The sequence below is a fragment of the Esox lucius genome, chromosome 20, assembly GCF_011004845.1.
Source record: "Esox lucius isolate fEsoLuc1 chromosome 20, fEsoLuc1.pri, whole genome shotgun sequence".
Lineage (NCBI taxonomy): Eukaryota > Metazoa > Chordata > Actinopteri > Esociformes > Esocidae > Esox > Esox lucius.
Genome location: NC_047588.1, coordinates 2,878,355 through 2,894,663, shown reverse-complemented (window position 1 = coordinate 2,894,663; position 16,309 = coordinate 2,878,355). Strand labels below are relative to the sequence as shown.

Genomic DNA, 16,309 nt, shown 5'->3' with positions numbered 1-16,309 from the left:
TATTTGATACATCAGAAAAAGCAGAACTTAATATTTGGTACAGAAACCTTTGTTTGCAATTACAGAGATCATACGTTTCCTGTAGTTCTTGATCAGGTTTGCACACACTGCAGCAGGGATTTTGGCCCACTGCTCCATACAGACCTTCTCCAGATCCTTCAGGTTTTGGGGCTGTCGCAGGGCAATACGGACTTTCAGCTCCCTCCAAAGATTTTCTATTGGATTCAGATCTGGAGACTGGCTAGGCCACTCCAGGACCTTGAGATGCTTCTTACGGAGCCACTCCTTAGTTGCCCTGGCTGTGGGTTTTGGGTTGTTGCTTTTGACTTAAGAAACCTTTTTTTGCTTTCTCAAACCTTTTCAGCATCACCTTTCTTTTTTTTTATGGTCAATTATCTAGCTATCGTTTTCCATTCTCACCACCAGAAGCTGCATCACACCCAGAGAAGCCACAGGGAATTCTAAAATCACTTTGAAGTAGCTACAGTTCTGTGGATTGGAGTGAAGTCAAGGTGCACTGTTCAACAATAACTAAAGCTCTGCATAAAACTGGCCTGTACTGGAAAGAAGGTGTCAAGAAAGAAACTGTTACTCAAAAAGTTCCATCTGAAAGCTTTAGTGTGGGAGATGAATGTTGTAGTCAGATAACACTAATATTGTTATTTCAAATAAAATTGAGTATATTTAAAGTGTACTAAAATGCTATTTCCAATAATATATTGTAAGTATACTAAAGTAGGAAATAATTGAATTTGTGTTAAAGGTCTATTATTACAGAAATTATATTTGAATACTACTTTAGGGTAAAGTACAACATAAGCGATTCCAAAATACACTTTAATCAGGCTATACAGGCTGTACTGCTTTTTGGCATTGGAATCCTTGGAGTAACTACAGTAAAAATGAATTTTTTGCAAAGCTAGCTAATTAATTTTAAAACCGATGCTTTTGAAGTGACGACGGGTCATAACCCAGTCCTTCGCTCAGGTAGGCTACTGAAACAGAGGTCGCGAGACAGGACAAGGAAACCGAAAGTGTAGCTCATTACATTATATTTACATGCTTCCCACGACTAAAGTGCCTGGGAGTTCAGTACGACCGGAAAGATGGATAAGTTCAAAACGATTATTAGCGTTGTTCAGAAACAGCAGACTAGCCTTGGGTTCGGATTAGTTGCTTTATTAACTGCAGGTGGTGAACAGATTTTTTCGTCTGTGGTGTTCGAGTGTCCATGTAGCGTCTGGAACTTTACCTATGGCGTGGTGTTTCTGTTAGTACCGGCTCTAGCACTCTTGGTGTTAGGTTACATTATGAGCAATAAAACCTGGAAACTGTTTACAGGTTTGTGTAATCGGAAATCAAAATTCGCTAGTTTGAAAAACCTTTGCGCGTGTGGGTTGGTCTTCTTTCAGATCACAACGAGCGCAGTCATCGCCCCTGTAACTTGGATTGCAGTCGCTTTGCTCAATGGCAAATACTTTGAATGCGCGGTGACAGGGGTCAATGTAACGGTTTTCACAAACCACCTTTGTGATGGAATGACTCCGCAGTGCCAGAATGAACTTTTTAAATTACCTTGCGGTAGAGCTAAAGCATACCCAGGCAGTGATGTTGTGCTGGCAACTATCAGAGCGGAGTCGCAGGTGAGCTGTTTAAATATTCATATTAATATCAGATTTATAGCCCATATCTTTGTCAAATTGTACACAATTGAGTTAAAGACTGTCTTCCGCCTCTTGGAGTGTTGATTATTAGACTGACTGGGATTAGCTTTCTTCAAACAGTAATTGATACCAGTGGATGTATCCTGACACCTAAACATATTATATATTTTGAACTGAACCTCTGACATAATAGTCCAAGTTTATGCTTTGAAGGCATGTAGTCTATACATTGCTGTATATATGTAAATTCCATCTCATAGGTCCCAAAGCAGAAGTGCCACAAAGCATTCTGTTGTTTTGAAGAATCAGTTCTCCTTTCACTTGGTTATGAATTGTATTTGCCCAACTTCCAGCTGAGACATGTGACAGATTAATTGAATCTATCTACCACTCCTTATACCCTGTCCAAATACATCTGAGGACCTGCTATTTTAATTTCTATGATTTGAGCCAGTGCTTGACTTGGACTGAATGGGTGTCAGCATAATTTTTTGGTTACATTGCCACTTGTATTGATGTGCTGCAATTGCAATACTGTCAATATCTTATATTGATTTTGATTCCAGATCCTGGGATGGCTACTGATCGCCTCCATCATGGTCTTCAACCTCCTGCTGACCTGTGTGGCGAGGTGTAATTCTCCAGTCAGCTACCTGCAACTGAAGTTCTGGAAGGCCTACACCCAGCAGGAGAGTGACCTGCTGGAGATCTACTCTTCTGATCACGCCAAAAAGCTGGCCGACAGGAACCTGAAGAGTTTCTTTCAGCTGACTCCTCCTGAACCTGTCACTACCCCTCCTAACAGGGCCTGGGAGAAGATTTCCTCCCTCTACAAGTTCAGCTCCAAAAACACTTACTACAGCATCCTGCACAAGTATGTGGAGACGTTCCATGATCCTGCAGAGGCCAAAGACTACAAGATGTCAGTCCGGTCAGATGGCCCAGATACCGTGAACCCAGCTGCTCTATCCTTTGTGGATGAGGGCAAAATGATGCTATGAATGGGCAAGCTGATTATTATAGGAACAGCAGTGACCCATTATCACAACTTTAATTATATGTATTATTTGGTTGATTTGTTTTAATCATTATTATCTCAATGAATCTAAGTTTTATTTTGTAAAAAGACTAATTAAATTATATTAGTGCTGTCCCCTCTCATGCCTCCTTTTTGAAAAACAATAGTTTCCATAATACAAAAACGTGTTGTTACTTGATAGTTTACTCACTGTCAAAACATCTAGAACATACTTTTATTTTCTTTCATACCACTCAGACACGGTCAAAATTAAGTTTGTGGGCTGTGGCAGGAAACGTCAGTGTCTATGAAAAACGAAACATCAATTTCCTGTAAACTACAGCAAATAGAACACTTAAGTAAACATAAGTTACCTCTGCACATGTAGGGTCTTTATAACCCACAGTAATGATATAAATATATTATTTACTTATGAAATTTTCATGTAGATTATGTATGTCCCAGTTAGCTCAGTTAGCTCAATTATAGCAGGGTGGTAGGTTCAATTCTCAGGACAGGCCTGTACAAAACAAGTACAATATGATACTATTGTAAAGTGCTCTGGATAAGAGTGCTAAATGATTGCCACGTAAACAATGTTAAATGTAAACATAGTTTAATTGTTAAAAGCTTAATTTCTTTTACTTTGGTATTTTAAATAAATAATTTCAATTTATTTTGTGTTTTGTACATTTGTATTAGAAAAAGATTTCAAGTAATGTTTTACTCTATTTTATAGCAGTACACAATTTTGCATCCCAATAGGGATACTGTACTTGATGGTTCGGGAAGTCAAATAACCAATCATTTTACCAAGACCTTTAAATGATGAGGTTATCGTTGAATAAGTGCATAACTTTCTCTCGTGAATAATTTACTACAAAAATTAGATTTTTTTACATGCAGAAATGGTAAGGTTAAAAATGCTTTCTTGTTCATGTAAACTTGTTCACCACGGAGATGTTTGTATTTAATGTACATGATGTACAAAATGACGGGCCATTTGATTTCCTGAGCACTATATCACACTTAATGTGCTGCATTGGTTTCAGACGTTTTTTGGCACCATTGTGAGGGCATATGAGGTTTGATAGTAATTCAGTGAATGTGGTCTGAAACAAACACTACGGTCTCATTCTGGAGGTCCCTGCTATATCTATGTTGGTTGATCATGGCCCTTGTAACCACAGGGTTCTGGGTTTAGATTTCTAAAGGGGGCCAGTACAAAACAGTTTGAAAATCCATGCACTCTACTGTAGTCTGTAAACGAGCATCTACTGAATGTTCAAAAAACTGACTGATTTCTTTGCCTAGGATTTATTTCATACTTATGAAACACTATTATACCATTCTAGTACCAAGATAATGTAGTGAAGCTGCTTCAAATTAGGAACATAAACACATCTTAAAAAAACAAACACCTTTTCAAACCAATCTGCACATGTAAATAAGTAATGCAAATCCCCTTAAGAAAGTCAGTTAGCCATAATTGTTCTAAGTGCATTTTTGCAAATGGACAATTATCCCATGTGCGCTTTCTCTTCATGGTATCTCAATTCTAAAACCACAAATTGCTGATGACAAACTTGTTCTGAAATTATCAATGTAAAATTCTATAAACATATGTAAAAACAGCTCCAGGAACAGCTAGAAAATCTACATTGTTCTCTGAAAAAAGTTATCTTTTGCCGCTTATTTTTCTGGAATACTGCAAAAGCCCTGTGGCTGATCATTTGACACTCATGGGGAAACACCAGATGAATGGTCTGAAATCACAATATCAGACAGTTCCATTACTGCTGATTTACATACAGTAACGAAAGAGGTGAGCTACACAGAGCGAAAGGGAGATGTTTCAAAAGTAAAAATATAGGGGTGGGGTTTAATAGTAGGAGATTAGACATCTGATTGTTTTGACAAGATGGCACACAGATACACTGAGGGAGGTAGGAGGGAGGAGTTGTACAGAAAGAGCAAAAGAAGGTAGGGGCAGAGAGGCTTCCGTGTCTTTTGTTTTCTTCTTTCGCCTCAGGCACTGCACAGGGATTATGGTGAGTGCTGTATACATTCAGACTAAAAGTAACCCCTTTCATCTATCGTTCTTTCCCCACTGTGTTTTCATCTTCTAACTCTCCTTTGTGTATTCAGTTTTTATTTTGGCAGAGTGTGTGAAAATTCATTTTTGACACCATGGAAAATGTCCAGACTATCCTACGCTTCTTTACAAACCAGAAGAACACCATTGGCTATAGCTTAATGGCCCTCCTGACTGTTGGAGGAGAGAGGATCTTCTCTATGTTCTCCTTCCAATGTCCCTGTAACTACGAACAGAACTTTGCGTATGGACTGCTCTTTCTGCTCGGCCCAGGTCTGGTTCTCCTAGTCTTGGGTCTGCTTTTCAGCACCAAACTGTGGCGTCTCTACACCGGATGCTGCCTCAACCCCAGAAAGCTGTGTCCTAGGGGTAACTGTTTCAACTGCCTCAGAGTGCTTTCTAGTATTTTCTCTGGTGCCTGTGTGGCTCCTATTATGTGGTTGTGTGTGGCACTGTTGAACGGGACCTTCTATGAATGTGCAGTCAGTGGATTGGAAGATACATTTGTGGTGGATATGTTCTGTAAGAACAAAACCCTTAAGTGTACGGAGGAGCTGGCCCGTGTGCCCTGTGGCAAATCCAACCTGCCCGGTGATGACAGTCAGGAGCTGTTGCTTATGTTACGATCCCAGTCACAGGTGAGTGCAAGCAGCAGTTTGATCTGGACTACAGTCCTCCCATTTCATTTCCATGCAAAATGTTTAGAAAATAAATGTGTTTGTATTTGAAAAAAGCATTTGACTACAATCTAACCAATAATTCCTGCACCTGCTTTGATAACTTAAATAATGTCTGCACCTAAATTTTATTGGTACTACCAGCACCCAAAATGAGTATTGCTTAATAGTTTGTCCTGAAAATCAAATATTGTTGTTTGGATTGTCAGGAAAGGGAATCAGGATGTTTATCAGTCAAACAGTTGGTGAAGTTTCAGATCTGTCAGTCGATCTCGGTTGGTGGGACCTTCAGAAAAGTAAAATTGTACGTTTTGATCCACAGACATAAGACTCTGGGCATCCTTTCTAAGGATGCTCTGCCAGGCCTGTACCTAAGCCATCTTCAGTTTCTGCTTATTTCAGGGCCTTTTTGCCTTGAGTCCTTCCTTAAATATGCAAAAAGCTTGCTCAATTCAATTCATTTCAGGTGATTGAGTTGGCCAGTCAAAAACCATCCACTTTTTGGCTCTGAAAACTTCTTTGATAACTATGTCATTGTGTTTAATGTTATTATGTTATGCTGCATGATGAAGTGCAATTATCAGCTATTTGATTGGACCTCAGATACAATGTTTCTGAATACTCCTAAATTCATCCGGCTGCTGATGTCACTTCATTAAATTACAAGTAAGCTACTTCCAATTGCAGACATACATGACAAAGCCATGACAATATCCACTGGTTCAAAGATGAGGTGGTGAACTTTGAATCTTGGCCAGTTCCTTTTTTCAGCACTTCTATTTCCATCACATTGATAAAGGTTATCTTCATCCCACCTCCCCATAAAACTTCAAGAACTTTACAAGCTCTTTTAGGTACCTTTTAACCTAACAAGGTATTTTATAAAAATTGTTTAGAGTTACTAGTGGTTTGCATCTTGTTGTGTACCCTATGAAGGGTTACTGGTGTACAACTTGCTGTAATTTCCACTAACCCCAATACTGATCATTGTTCAGTACGTGAAGCGTTTAATGTTTGGTTGTAAAGGAGGAACAGTATGTTTTAAAGACAATGCCTTATTGTTATACAGTAGGCCTATGTTAGAAACCAGATCCAACACATATGGTGCCATCATTATTTCATGCAATTATCCCTTCTGAATTTCAAATGAATTCTAGGGGTAATCATAATTATTTTCAAAAGTGTGTGTTAACTTAATGTAATATTTGAATGGGTGATAGTTACAATTATTTTATGGTAAATAATGATTAACTACTCTGTTTTCCAGACACATCCAAACAATATTGCGGAAGGTCTGGTGGAACACTCCTGACTGTAGCTGAAAACAAATGTTGTTCCCAGACACATCTGCCCAAATTCAGACTTTTGCTTCAGACGTGGCCTTCATAACCTATAACAATGTTGCCAGAAAATGGCAGCTTGATTGTTCCATGTATGGATCTATCCCAGGGAGCTATCCCAGGCAAAACTGCATTAACAAACAGAAATTCATCTACTTAGCTTTTTCTCTGAATGTTGTACAGATGTTGGCTTCTGAATGTTTGAGGCTAACAAACACAAAGGATTAACATTGACAACCTGCATGGCAATGGAATATTTAGAACGGCCATCACCATAGATACAGAATAAATAGACTTAACAACTGTGTAGCATCCAGAAATATACAACCTCGTTTCCAAAATGTGACATTGTGTAACATTTTAATAAAAACAGAATGCAATGATGTGCAAATCATTTAAACCATATATTCAATAGAAAATAGTACAAAGACAACATAGCAAAAGCTGAAAGTGAGACATTTTATTGTTTCTTGAAAAATATAGGCATGCTTTGAATTTGGGACAGAGGCAATAAAAGACTGTAAAATGTGTGTAATGCTAAAAAAACTAAACCTGGTGGAATAACACACAACTAATTAGGTCAATTGGCAAGAGGTCAGTAACATGATTGCGTATTAATAGATAATTCCTGTCAGAAGTGAGGATGGGGAAGGGTTCACCCCTCTTTGAAAGACCACGTGGGCAAATAGTGCAACAATTTAAGAATAATGTATCTCAATGTAAAATTGCAAAGAGTTTGGGAACGGTATACAGCTCCAGAAAACATTAAGAGACCACTACACATTTTTCTTTCCTTTCCAAAAAACTTGAGAAGGAAGGTTTTGAGTGAGGAACATAAGGGTTAAAATTAAGAGACCACTCAACTTTTTTGGAAAGGAAAGAAAAAGGTGCAGTGGTCTCTTTATTTTTCCTGAGCTGTATAATATAATTAAAAGATTCAGGGTATCCGGAGAAATCTCTGTATGCAAGGGACAAGGTCGAAAACCAAAATTCTGGGTCTGGGTGCTAAACTGGCCGGCCTGCAGTCCTGACCGTCACACACTGAAAACAGTTGGTGCATTATGAAATAGAAAATACCACAATAGAGACCCCGAACCGTTGAGCAGCTGAAGTCCTTTATCAAATAAGAATGGGAATACGTTTCACTTTCAAAACTACAGAAATTGGTCTCCTCAGTTCCCAAATGCTTACAGAATTTGGTTAAAAGAAGAGGTGATACAACACAGTAGTAAACGTCCCAGCTTTTTTGAAAGGTGTTGCTGGCATCACATTCAAAATGGGCATGTCTTTTTCCAAAAACAATAACATTTCTCAGTTTCAACATTTGAAACTGCCTTTGTACTATTTTCAATTTCAATGTGCACATCATTGTGTTCTGTTTTTATTTGCATTTTACACAGTGTCCCAACTTCTTTGGAAATGGGGTTGTAGAATAAATCAAACAAATTACAGGGTTGCATTTATCAGTAATATAAATGTCAGCAGCATTGAAGATCCCAAAGAATGCAGTCAGTCGCTTGAAAGACCTGAAAATGGCGGTGCAGCTATGATATAGCTTTATAGGAGAATAGGAAAAACTCCCCAATTACAGGTGTGCCAAGCTTGTAGCATCATAACCAAAAACACTTGAGTATCTAATCACTGCCAAAGGTGCTTCACAAAGTACTGAGTAAAGGGATCGGATTGCAGATGGGTGGCAAATTAAAGGAAAAACCAACATATAGTACCTCAGTAAGGTGTGGACAAACATGAGCTGCCAGAACAGCTTCAATGCATTGACATAGATTCTACGAGACTCTGGAACTCTGGAACACAACAAAATGTGGAAAAATGGAATGGGTCCAAATACTTTTTGAACACACTGTATGATTAAGTGTCTGTCTTTGGCTCAACTTGATGTAAACTATAAAATCTGAATTGCTGCCCTATTTGATGCCAAACCTTGCAGTATTTTAAGTTGCTATAGTCAAAAGATCTTTCACACTCTGGCGCTGGCTTCCACTTGAAGCTTGAATCCTCTTCAAAGCTATGGTTCTTGCCCTCTGAGCAACAAGAGAAGCTTCTCCATCCCACCTTCAGGCAATTCTCAAACCTTACATCCCTACCCTGGCTCTTTGTTCAGCCACCTCTGGGCTCCTCGCTGTCCCATCCCTTCAGGGCAGTTCCCGATCCACTCAGTCAAAACTCTTCTTTGTCCTGGTATCTCACTGGTGGAACCAGCTTCCCTTGGATGCTAGGATAGCAGAGTCTCCAATTATTTTCTAAAACACCACCTTTTTACAGTGTACTTAAAATAGTTCCACTGCCACCACCTGTCTTTTGTTAACTTTTAATGTTTTATTTTATTTGTATTGGCTTCTTTCCAGAACTGGCCTTTGCAGTTTGACTAATTTAACTTATTATTTGATTAGAATGCATTTACTACTAAACTGTGTGGTTGTTTCACCTGGCTTTTTTAAAATGTCTGCACTTACTGTAAGTCTTTCTGGGTAAGAGCATATCCTAAAAGACAAAAATGTTAATGTAAAATGAAAATGTAAAAGATGACATATATTACTTAGTAAGGCACACACTGTACAACAGGAATGTCACCCACTAAAGGCTGACTTCAAATGTTTTTGTTTCATGATCATACACACTCCATCTGTTTATTTTATGAAAACAGTCTTTGGCATTGTTTATTTACACTGCCTGGCCAAAAAAGGCACCATTTGGATTTAAATAAGCAAATACTTAAGAGCCTATGATTTAATTATTACTGCAATGATTAATGTTTCAGCTGGGCATTCAGCTTTAAACCCTAACTGATGCAGTGAGTAGCTTCCATTAGGGTCGTGAAAAAGATGTTACTGTGTTTCAGAAGGGTGAAATTATTGCCAATTAAGCAAAGAAAACAATGAAGAAGATTGCTGAAATTACTGAAATTGGGTTAAGAACTGGAAGGTGATAAAAATCTTGAATGACCGTGGTTGGAGATCACTTTAATGGTTGGTGAAATCAAATCATAAAAAATCAACAGTAGTGTTCACATCCATGTTGAATAGAGAAAGTAAGAGAATTTCCGCACGCACAATGCATTGAGAACTCACAGGATTGGGACTAAAGAGTCAAAACATTTCAATTTCAATTTGCTAGGGGGCATAAAGATTGGACTCTTGAGCAATGGAGAAAGGTCATGTGGTCTAATGAGTCCAGATTTACCCTATCCCAGAGCGTCATGGGCGCATCATTGAAAGAAGGAAAGCACATGAAGCAATGCACCCATCATGCATAGTGCCCACTGTATAAGCATCTGGAGGCAGTGTTATGATCTGGGTTTGGTTCAGCTGGTCAGGTCTAGGCTCAGCAACATTATGTCGCAATAATATGAAGTCAGCTGTGGACCTGAATGTACTGAATGACCAGGTTATCCCATAAATAGATTTTTTCTTTCCTGATGGCACGGGCATATTCCAGAATGACAATGCAATATTCATCGGGTTCAAATTGTGCAAGAGTGGTTAAGAGAGTATGTGGAATCATTTTCACACATTAATTGGCTACCACAGAGTCCTGACATTTGCCCCATTGAAATATTAGTGTGCAACTTGTTTTGGCCCGGCAGTGTATTTTATGTGATAGTGAGCTCTCATTCATGCATTTGTCTGTGTATCCCCAGATGCTTGGCTGGTGTATCATCATAATTTCAGCCTTAATTGGGCTCTTCGGGACCTGCTACACAAACTGTCGCTCGCAGGTCAGCTATATGCAGCTCACCTTCTGGAAGCGCTACATTGAAAAGGAGAATGAACAGTTTGACACCTATGTTCTGGATTATGCCTCCAGGCTGGCTGAAAGGAACCTCAAAAGCTTCTTTGAGAACTGTAAACCCGAGAAATTCCCATTCCCAAACCATAGGGCCTGGGAGGAGATCTCTGAACTGTACACTTTCACTAATAGTGAGCAGTACTACAGCACCCTGCAAAGGTATGTGGAACGTGATGGCCGAGACTACAGCCCTGAGGAAAAACTAGTCGTGATGGATGTGGAGCAGCCACAGACAAGAGCTTAGAGGGGGGACAATAATGGCTGGGATATTTTTACATAGAAGGATACAGACTTATTTTAATGAATGCTGCACTGGATATCGTATGCCCCTTTCTATTTCTACCTGTCAATTTGACTTTTAAGACATGGGAGTATGTAGAGAATAGAACTCAGATGTGGGAAAACATACTTATTTACCATGATTTTGGAGGCCTTTCATTCATATAATTAGTAGATAGCCCTCTACTATTATATTGCTATATTGAATATTGGAATATTAAATTCAATGAACGAAATGTGTCCTTAAAAATTTAACTAAAATTAACACTACATCTAATTTTGAAGAGAAGCATCATACAATTGGGATATGTTTGATAATAACTTACATTTTGATAATTCAGTGTTAATAAAATTAAATAATTTGTTCACCTTTAGATTGGTGAATGCCATTTAAAGTGCCATATTAAAATTTTTGAAAAGTGTCACCCTTTATGTTTTGTACATTTTTGGGGGAAATACATTTCTTTCTACTATTATGTTTGTTTATGTTATCAACAACACATACAAGGAAATAAACACTTGTATTACACCTGAAAAAAACCTTAAGGCTGATGAATTTGTGTGCAAAACCTTTGAGGACCAGGTGTGGCAGATTTTAAAAACTATCTACATTCAAGAACGTCTGACAAAGAAGGGATAGCCACACCTGTAAATATGTGAATGTGTTAAGAGTTGTCTTCACGAATAACCACAGAATCTCAGGCACCTACTGCCTCTCAGTACTAGTCTCTTTGTTGGGTTTGTATGTGTTTTGAACTATAAGGACGGAAGTTACTTGAGCAGTTATATTTCCTAAAATTAATTACAATATATGTAGGGTCCCTTGCACTTAAAATAAATGAATAATAAGGATGAATAATTTAAGTGTTAATAGTAAGTAGTTCTGGTCAGCAAGCTTTACCATTGTTTTATACACATGACAATATTTTTTATCTACTTTAGCAGGCACTATTGAGCATGCATAGTGCTGATTTCTGAAGCACTAACTTGATGTAAAGCTGACACCATTACAGAATGCTATATAATACTCTGTGCTCCACATTATGGGAATGGCTTCTCTTATTACTGTTAACTACAAGGTTTTGATGTTAGGTCATCATGACAAATGAACACAGCACAACAAGCTGCTTAAAACTAATTCAGAAATATATTTTTTTCCAATAAAAAATGATGAAGTATAAAATATTCCAAACTCAAAGTAAATTTTATTTCAGATATGCAGAACAAACAATTATTCTATTATATCAACCTAATACTCTTTAAAAGTACTCAAAAACAATAAATAAGTATTTTTCATATGAGTTAATACCCCTTTTATGATTTAGGTTGGAATTTTTGGAAAAGTAGCCTCTAATAATTTTTTAGTGTTGTGGAAATTCTTGCACTGATGTATACTTGGTCGTCCTATACATGTATAAATGGGTTACTAGTTAAAGATGCCGAGAGGGATCTGGTGTTTGCCAAGGGGACATCCTTGACCGGCACCAGCGGATTAGAGGGTTACTCGTAAATCAGTAAGTCTGTATAACCATTTCTGTGTCTCTGTGGATTGTCCAGACATTGTGACTCCTCAGGAGTTGAGAAGGAGGTGGGGGGACAGCCTACCCTTTGGGTAAAAACCTATGTGTTGTATTGACAACTTACCACACCCCTTTTTCTCTGTAATAAATACTGTTGAATGACCTGTATTGAGTTAGAGACTCTTCGGACGATAATGTTTGTAAGCGTTTGACGCGTCTCTCTTATTTGCAAATAATTAATTAATAAACTGTTAAATTGTGCCAAGAGAATTTCGTCTCTGTACTTCCTCATTAAAGAGTTCTCATTGATGGAATTGCCATCACACTTTGGGAGCTCGTCCTCGGTTACTGATCCTGGGGTCTCGTACTAAAATCATGGCGGGTTATCCGCGCACGGCCGGTGACTAGGTTCCGGAGTCCAATTCCTCCCCCGCTCGTGGACTGGCTGCGTAAAGGGTGAGAGTTAGGGCGCCCAGCTTAAATGATTTTTGTGCACATTACAGTCGGGCCTTTAGTTTCAAACTGTTAACAGTACGGTGGTTGGACCACTGTATAACACACTGGTGTAAGGAATATCTTGCGAAAGGGCTGACAAGCTTATTAATGCATGCTGGGGCACGTTAATCGAGGTACCAGGGTTGAAGGTGGCGGCTTGGTAGCCCCATTTGGGTTCGCCCTGGATCAGGCGTTTTCGCCTCGCTTAGGTTTGGTGGGTTGGTGCGTTGGTACATTTTTGGCGGCCCCTCGTATTTGCTGTGGTCTGGCCAACTTTGCATAACTCTGGTGTTTGAACATAAGTTTCTTTGAGTGTTATTAGGTTTTCCGGTGACTGGCGTTTTCATTCGGTGACAGATGCTGGGCAGATGGACGTGGTAACGTATGGAAGTTGCAGATGGCGTAATATAAAGTTGTTTGGAAGGCGTAGGCTATGGTATGTAGAAAGTGGTGACTGATTGAAGCTTTGGGAAAGTTGTGTGGGTTTTATTGATCTGTATTGTAGCCCTTTTCGTTCAGGTTGTCCTCTCTGACTGCCCCCACCCCCCCCACTGGGACTCCCTGGAGGTTTGCGTGGTCCCGTTGTGAATGCTGGAAGCCGTTTTTGCTCCACTTTGGAAGTGTTGAGCGTGTCTATGCGGGTAAAGAAAAGGTCCAAAAGTGGGGAGTAGTACACACCAGATCCGTAATCTCCAGTGTTTGCAGCGTCTTAGACCAAAGAAGACTACAGACCCGGGGTTGAGGAAGAGACTATGCTAACCGCTACGTTTAAATTTATGAAGCTACCACTAGACATTCGACTGGACATTGGATTAGGGAAGATTCCAGTGGGAATCAAGACACCGGCTGTTTAGACGTATTGTTCCCGCAAGAATAGAGACAGTTTCGGCTGCCTCTTTGACCAACGGGAACACGCAGGAACGCTGAACCGCCTAAGGGGTGGTTCTGACGGTCAGAGGAGAGACGGACCAGAGGGCGCATCGACCGGTGAGATCATTCCTTAATACAGCTTTCATATGCTTTAGTACACTATGTGGTTGGGTTTTGTATGTCAGATTTGATGGTTTTGTGGAAGTTGATAGATGGATTTGAGAAAGTATGGTAACTGGAAGTTATTTTTTGGGTATTTTAGTTATAGCGCCTCTAGTTAGAAAATATTTGTTTTGTTCCATGTCCTGACGCCCATTCCCATGCAGCTGACCTATTGCGGGGTGATTCGTGCAGGATTTTAAGCAGCTCTCTGTTGGTGGAATTGGTTTCTGTGCGACTGTCTGTGCGACATGTGAGAAGGTTGTCTTGTTTGTTTTTCAACAGTAGGGGAATTGTGCCCCTATGTCTCCCTGTGTGACCTGTATTATGGGTAGGGGAGAATCGGTCCTATGGGCTAGCGGTGAGCAGGCCTCGGGTTGTTTCCAACCACGTAGGTAGGGCACTGATGGCCTAGGGGCTATATATGTTGCAGATCTATGCTTACTGCTGTGCTCTGAGGACCTCGCAGATTTTGTCAAAGCTCTATGTCCACCAATTACAGAGACTGTAGGAGGGAGTAGGGATTGCTCCTGCATATTGCCAAAATTGTTGGTTAGCTTATGGTTTAAATCAGTAGTTGTGATACTGAAGTTGTATATGCACGTGTGCCACTTGTGTTTGTTCTGTATGTGATTGTGGCCCAGGTCACAGGCATTTGTCAATATCTGGTTATGGTCGACTTAGTAAATGCATTTGTCCATTTTGGTATTAATAATAATAATAATAATACATTTTATTTATATAGCGCTTTTCTTGGACTCAAAGTCGCTTTACAGGGCAGGTAGATTATAAAAACAGAACAAAACAAAACAAGACAAGATTCAGACACAGGTGAGAAGGGAGGGGGGCGTGGGGCTACAGATAAGCAGAGGTGAAGAGATGGGTCTTGAGGTGGGACTGGATGATGGTGAGGGACTCAGAGGTGTGGATCTCTTGGGGGAGGGAGTTCCAGAGCCTGGGAGCTGCCCTGGAGAAGGCTCTTTCCCCAAAACTGCGGAGGTTGGATTTTTGGATGAAGAGGAGACCAGCTGAGGTGGATCTGAGGGACCGTGAGGGTTGGTACGGGGAGAGGAGGTCAGTGAGGTATGAGGGGGCCAGTTGGTGGAGGGCTTTGTAGGTGAGGACCAGGATTTTGTAGGTGATCCGGTGGGAGATAGGAAGCCAGTGGAGTTGTTTTAGGACTGGAGTGATGTGGTGCCAGCATTTGGGTCGGGCTGGACCAATTGGAGTCGGTTGATGTTGGTAGAGCTGATGCCGAGGAGAAGTGAGTTGCAGTAGTCCAGTTGGGAGGAGATGAAGGCGTGAATGAGTCTTTCAGCAGTGGGAGGTGTGAGAGAGGGTCTGATTTTGGCGATGTTGCGGAGGTGAAAGAAGGAGGTTTTAATGACTTGACGGATGTGAGGCTCAAGGGAGAGGTTGCGGGCCTGGGGAGATGGGGCGACAATGGTGTCGTCGATGGTGAGAGTGAGGTTATTGGTTTTGCTGAGTGTGGATTTGGAGCCTATGAGGAGAAATTCTGTTTTGTCGCTGTTGAGTTTGAGGAAGTTGTGTTGCATCCAGGTTTTAATAGCTGACAGACAGGAGTTGATGTGGGAGAGGGGAGGATTGTGGGGGGATTTGGTGCTGAGGTAGATTTGGGTGTCATCGGCATAGCAGTGGAAGTCCAGGTTAAAGTGGCGGAGTATCTGACCAAGAGGGAGGATGTAGATGATGAAGAGTAGGGGGCCGAGTACAGAGCCTTGGGGAACACCTTGAGTGACTGTGGCAGAGATGTGGTTATGGAGAGAGATGAAGTGGGATCTGTTGGATAAGTAGGAGTGGAGTCAGCTGAGTGCAGTACCTTCGATACCGAGGTCTTTGAGTCTGGTGAGCAGGATGTTATGGCTCACGGTATCGAAGGCTGCACTCAGGTCGAGGAGGATGAAAATGTTGAGGGAACCGGTGTCAGCAGAGGTGAGGAGGTCGTTTAGGACCTCCTCACCTGAGCGGATTTGCAAATGATTGGAGAGTATGATTAAGTTTATATGAAGTGCGGAAGGCACTGTAGTCCAGTCTGGGTTTTCTGTGCAGCCAGATGGTGCGTTCAGCTTTATGTGATCCAGTGGGGGTGCAGTTTTCTGATGACGTGAGAAAGTTGCGACAGAGCGTGCAGGTGACCAGATGGATGGAATGGATTATCCATGGTGGAAGAAAACAAACTTGCGGCGAGAACTTCTGTGGATGTAACAGGGTCGACGTAGAAGTCCGAGCTGTTTGATGACTGGGATGCAGGATGGAATGGAGTAGTTGACGAGTTCGACCAGTTGCAGAGTTTAATATTTGAACATGATGCCGGGCGGAGGGACGGAGAGCTCTGTGATAGCGGTTAGCCGTGGGCTAGGGGCA

General features: G+C 40.6%; 2 protein-coding genes across 2 annotated transcripts; both read left to right on the top strand.

Annotated features, from left to right (window-relative positions):
• The first annotated feature begins 873 nt into the window (after window positions 1-873).
• calhm6 (calcium homeostasis modulator family member 6) lies at window positions 874-3,002 on the top strand. The gene is made up of 2 exons (XM_010865568.5): window positions 874-1,643; window positions 2,231-3,002. The coding sequence occupies exons 1-2, from the start codon at window positions 1,107-1,109 to the stop codon at window positions 2,663-2,665; spliced, it is 972 nt and encodes a 323-aa protein (XP_010863870.1). The 5' UTR covers window positions 874-1,106; the 3' UTR covers window positions 2,666-3,002.
• Window positions 3,003-4,672: 1,670 nt separating this feature from the next.
• Window positions 4,673-11,179, top strand: LOC105006864 (calcium homeostasis modulator protein 5). Its single transcript, XM_020041033.1, has 3 exons — window positions 4,673-4,733; window positions 4,831-5,415; window positions 10,453-11,179. The coding sequence occupies exons 2-3, from the start codon at window positions 4,873-4,875 to the stop codon at window positions 10,843-10,845; spliced, it is 936 nt and encodes a 311-aa protein (XP_019896592.1). The 5' UTR covers window positions 4,673-4,733; window positions 4,831-4,872; the 3' UTR covers window positions 10,846-11,179.
• The last annotated feature ends 5,130 nt before the right edge of the window (window positions 11,180-16,309 follow it).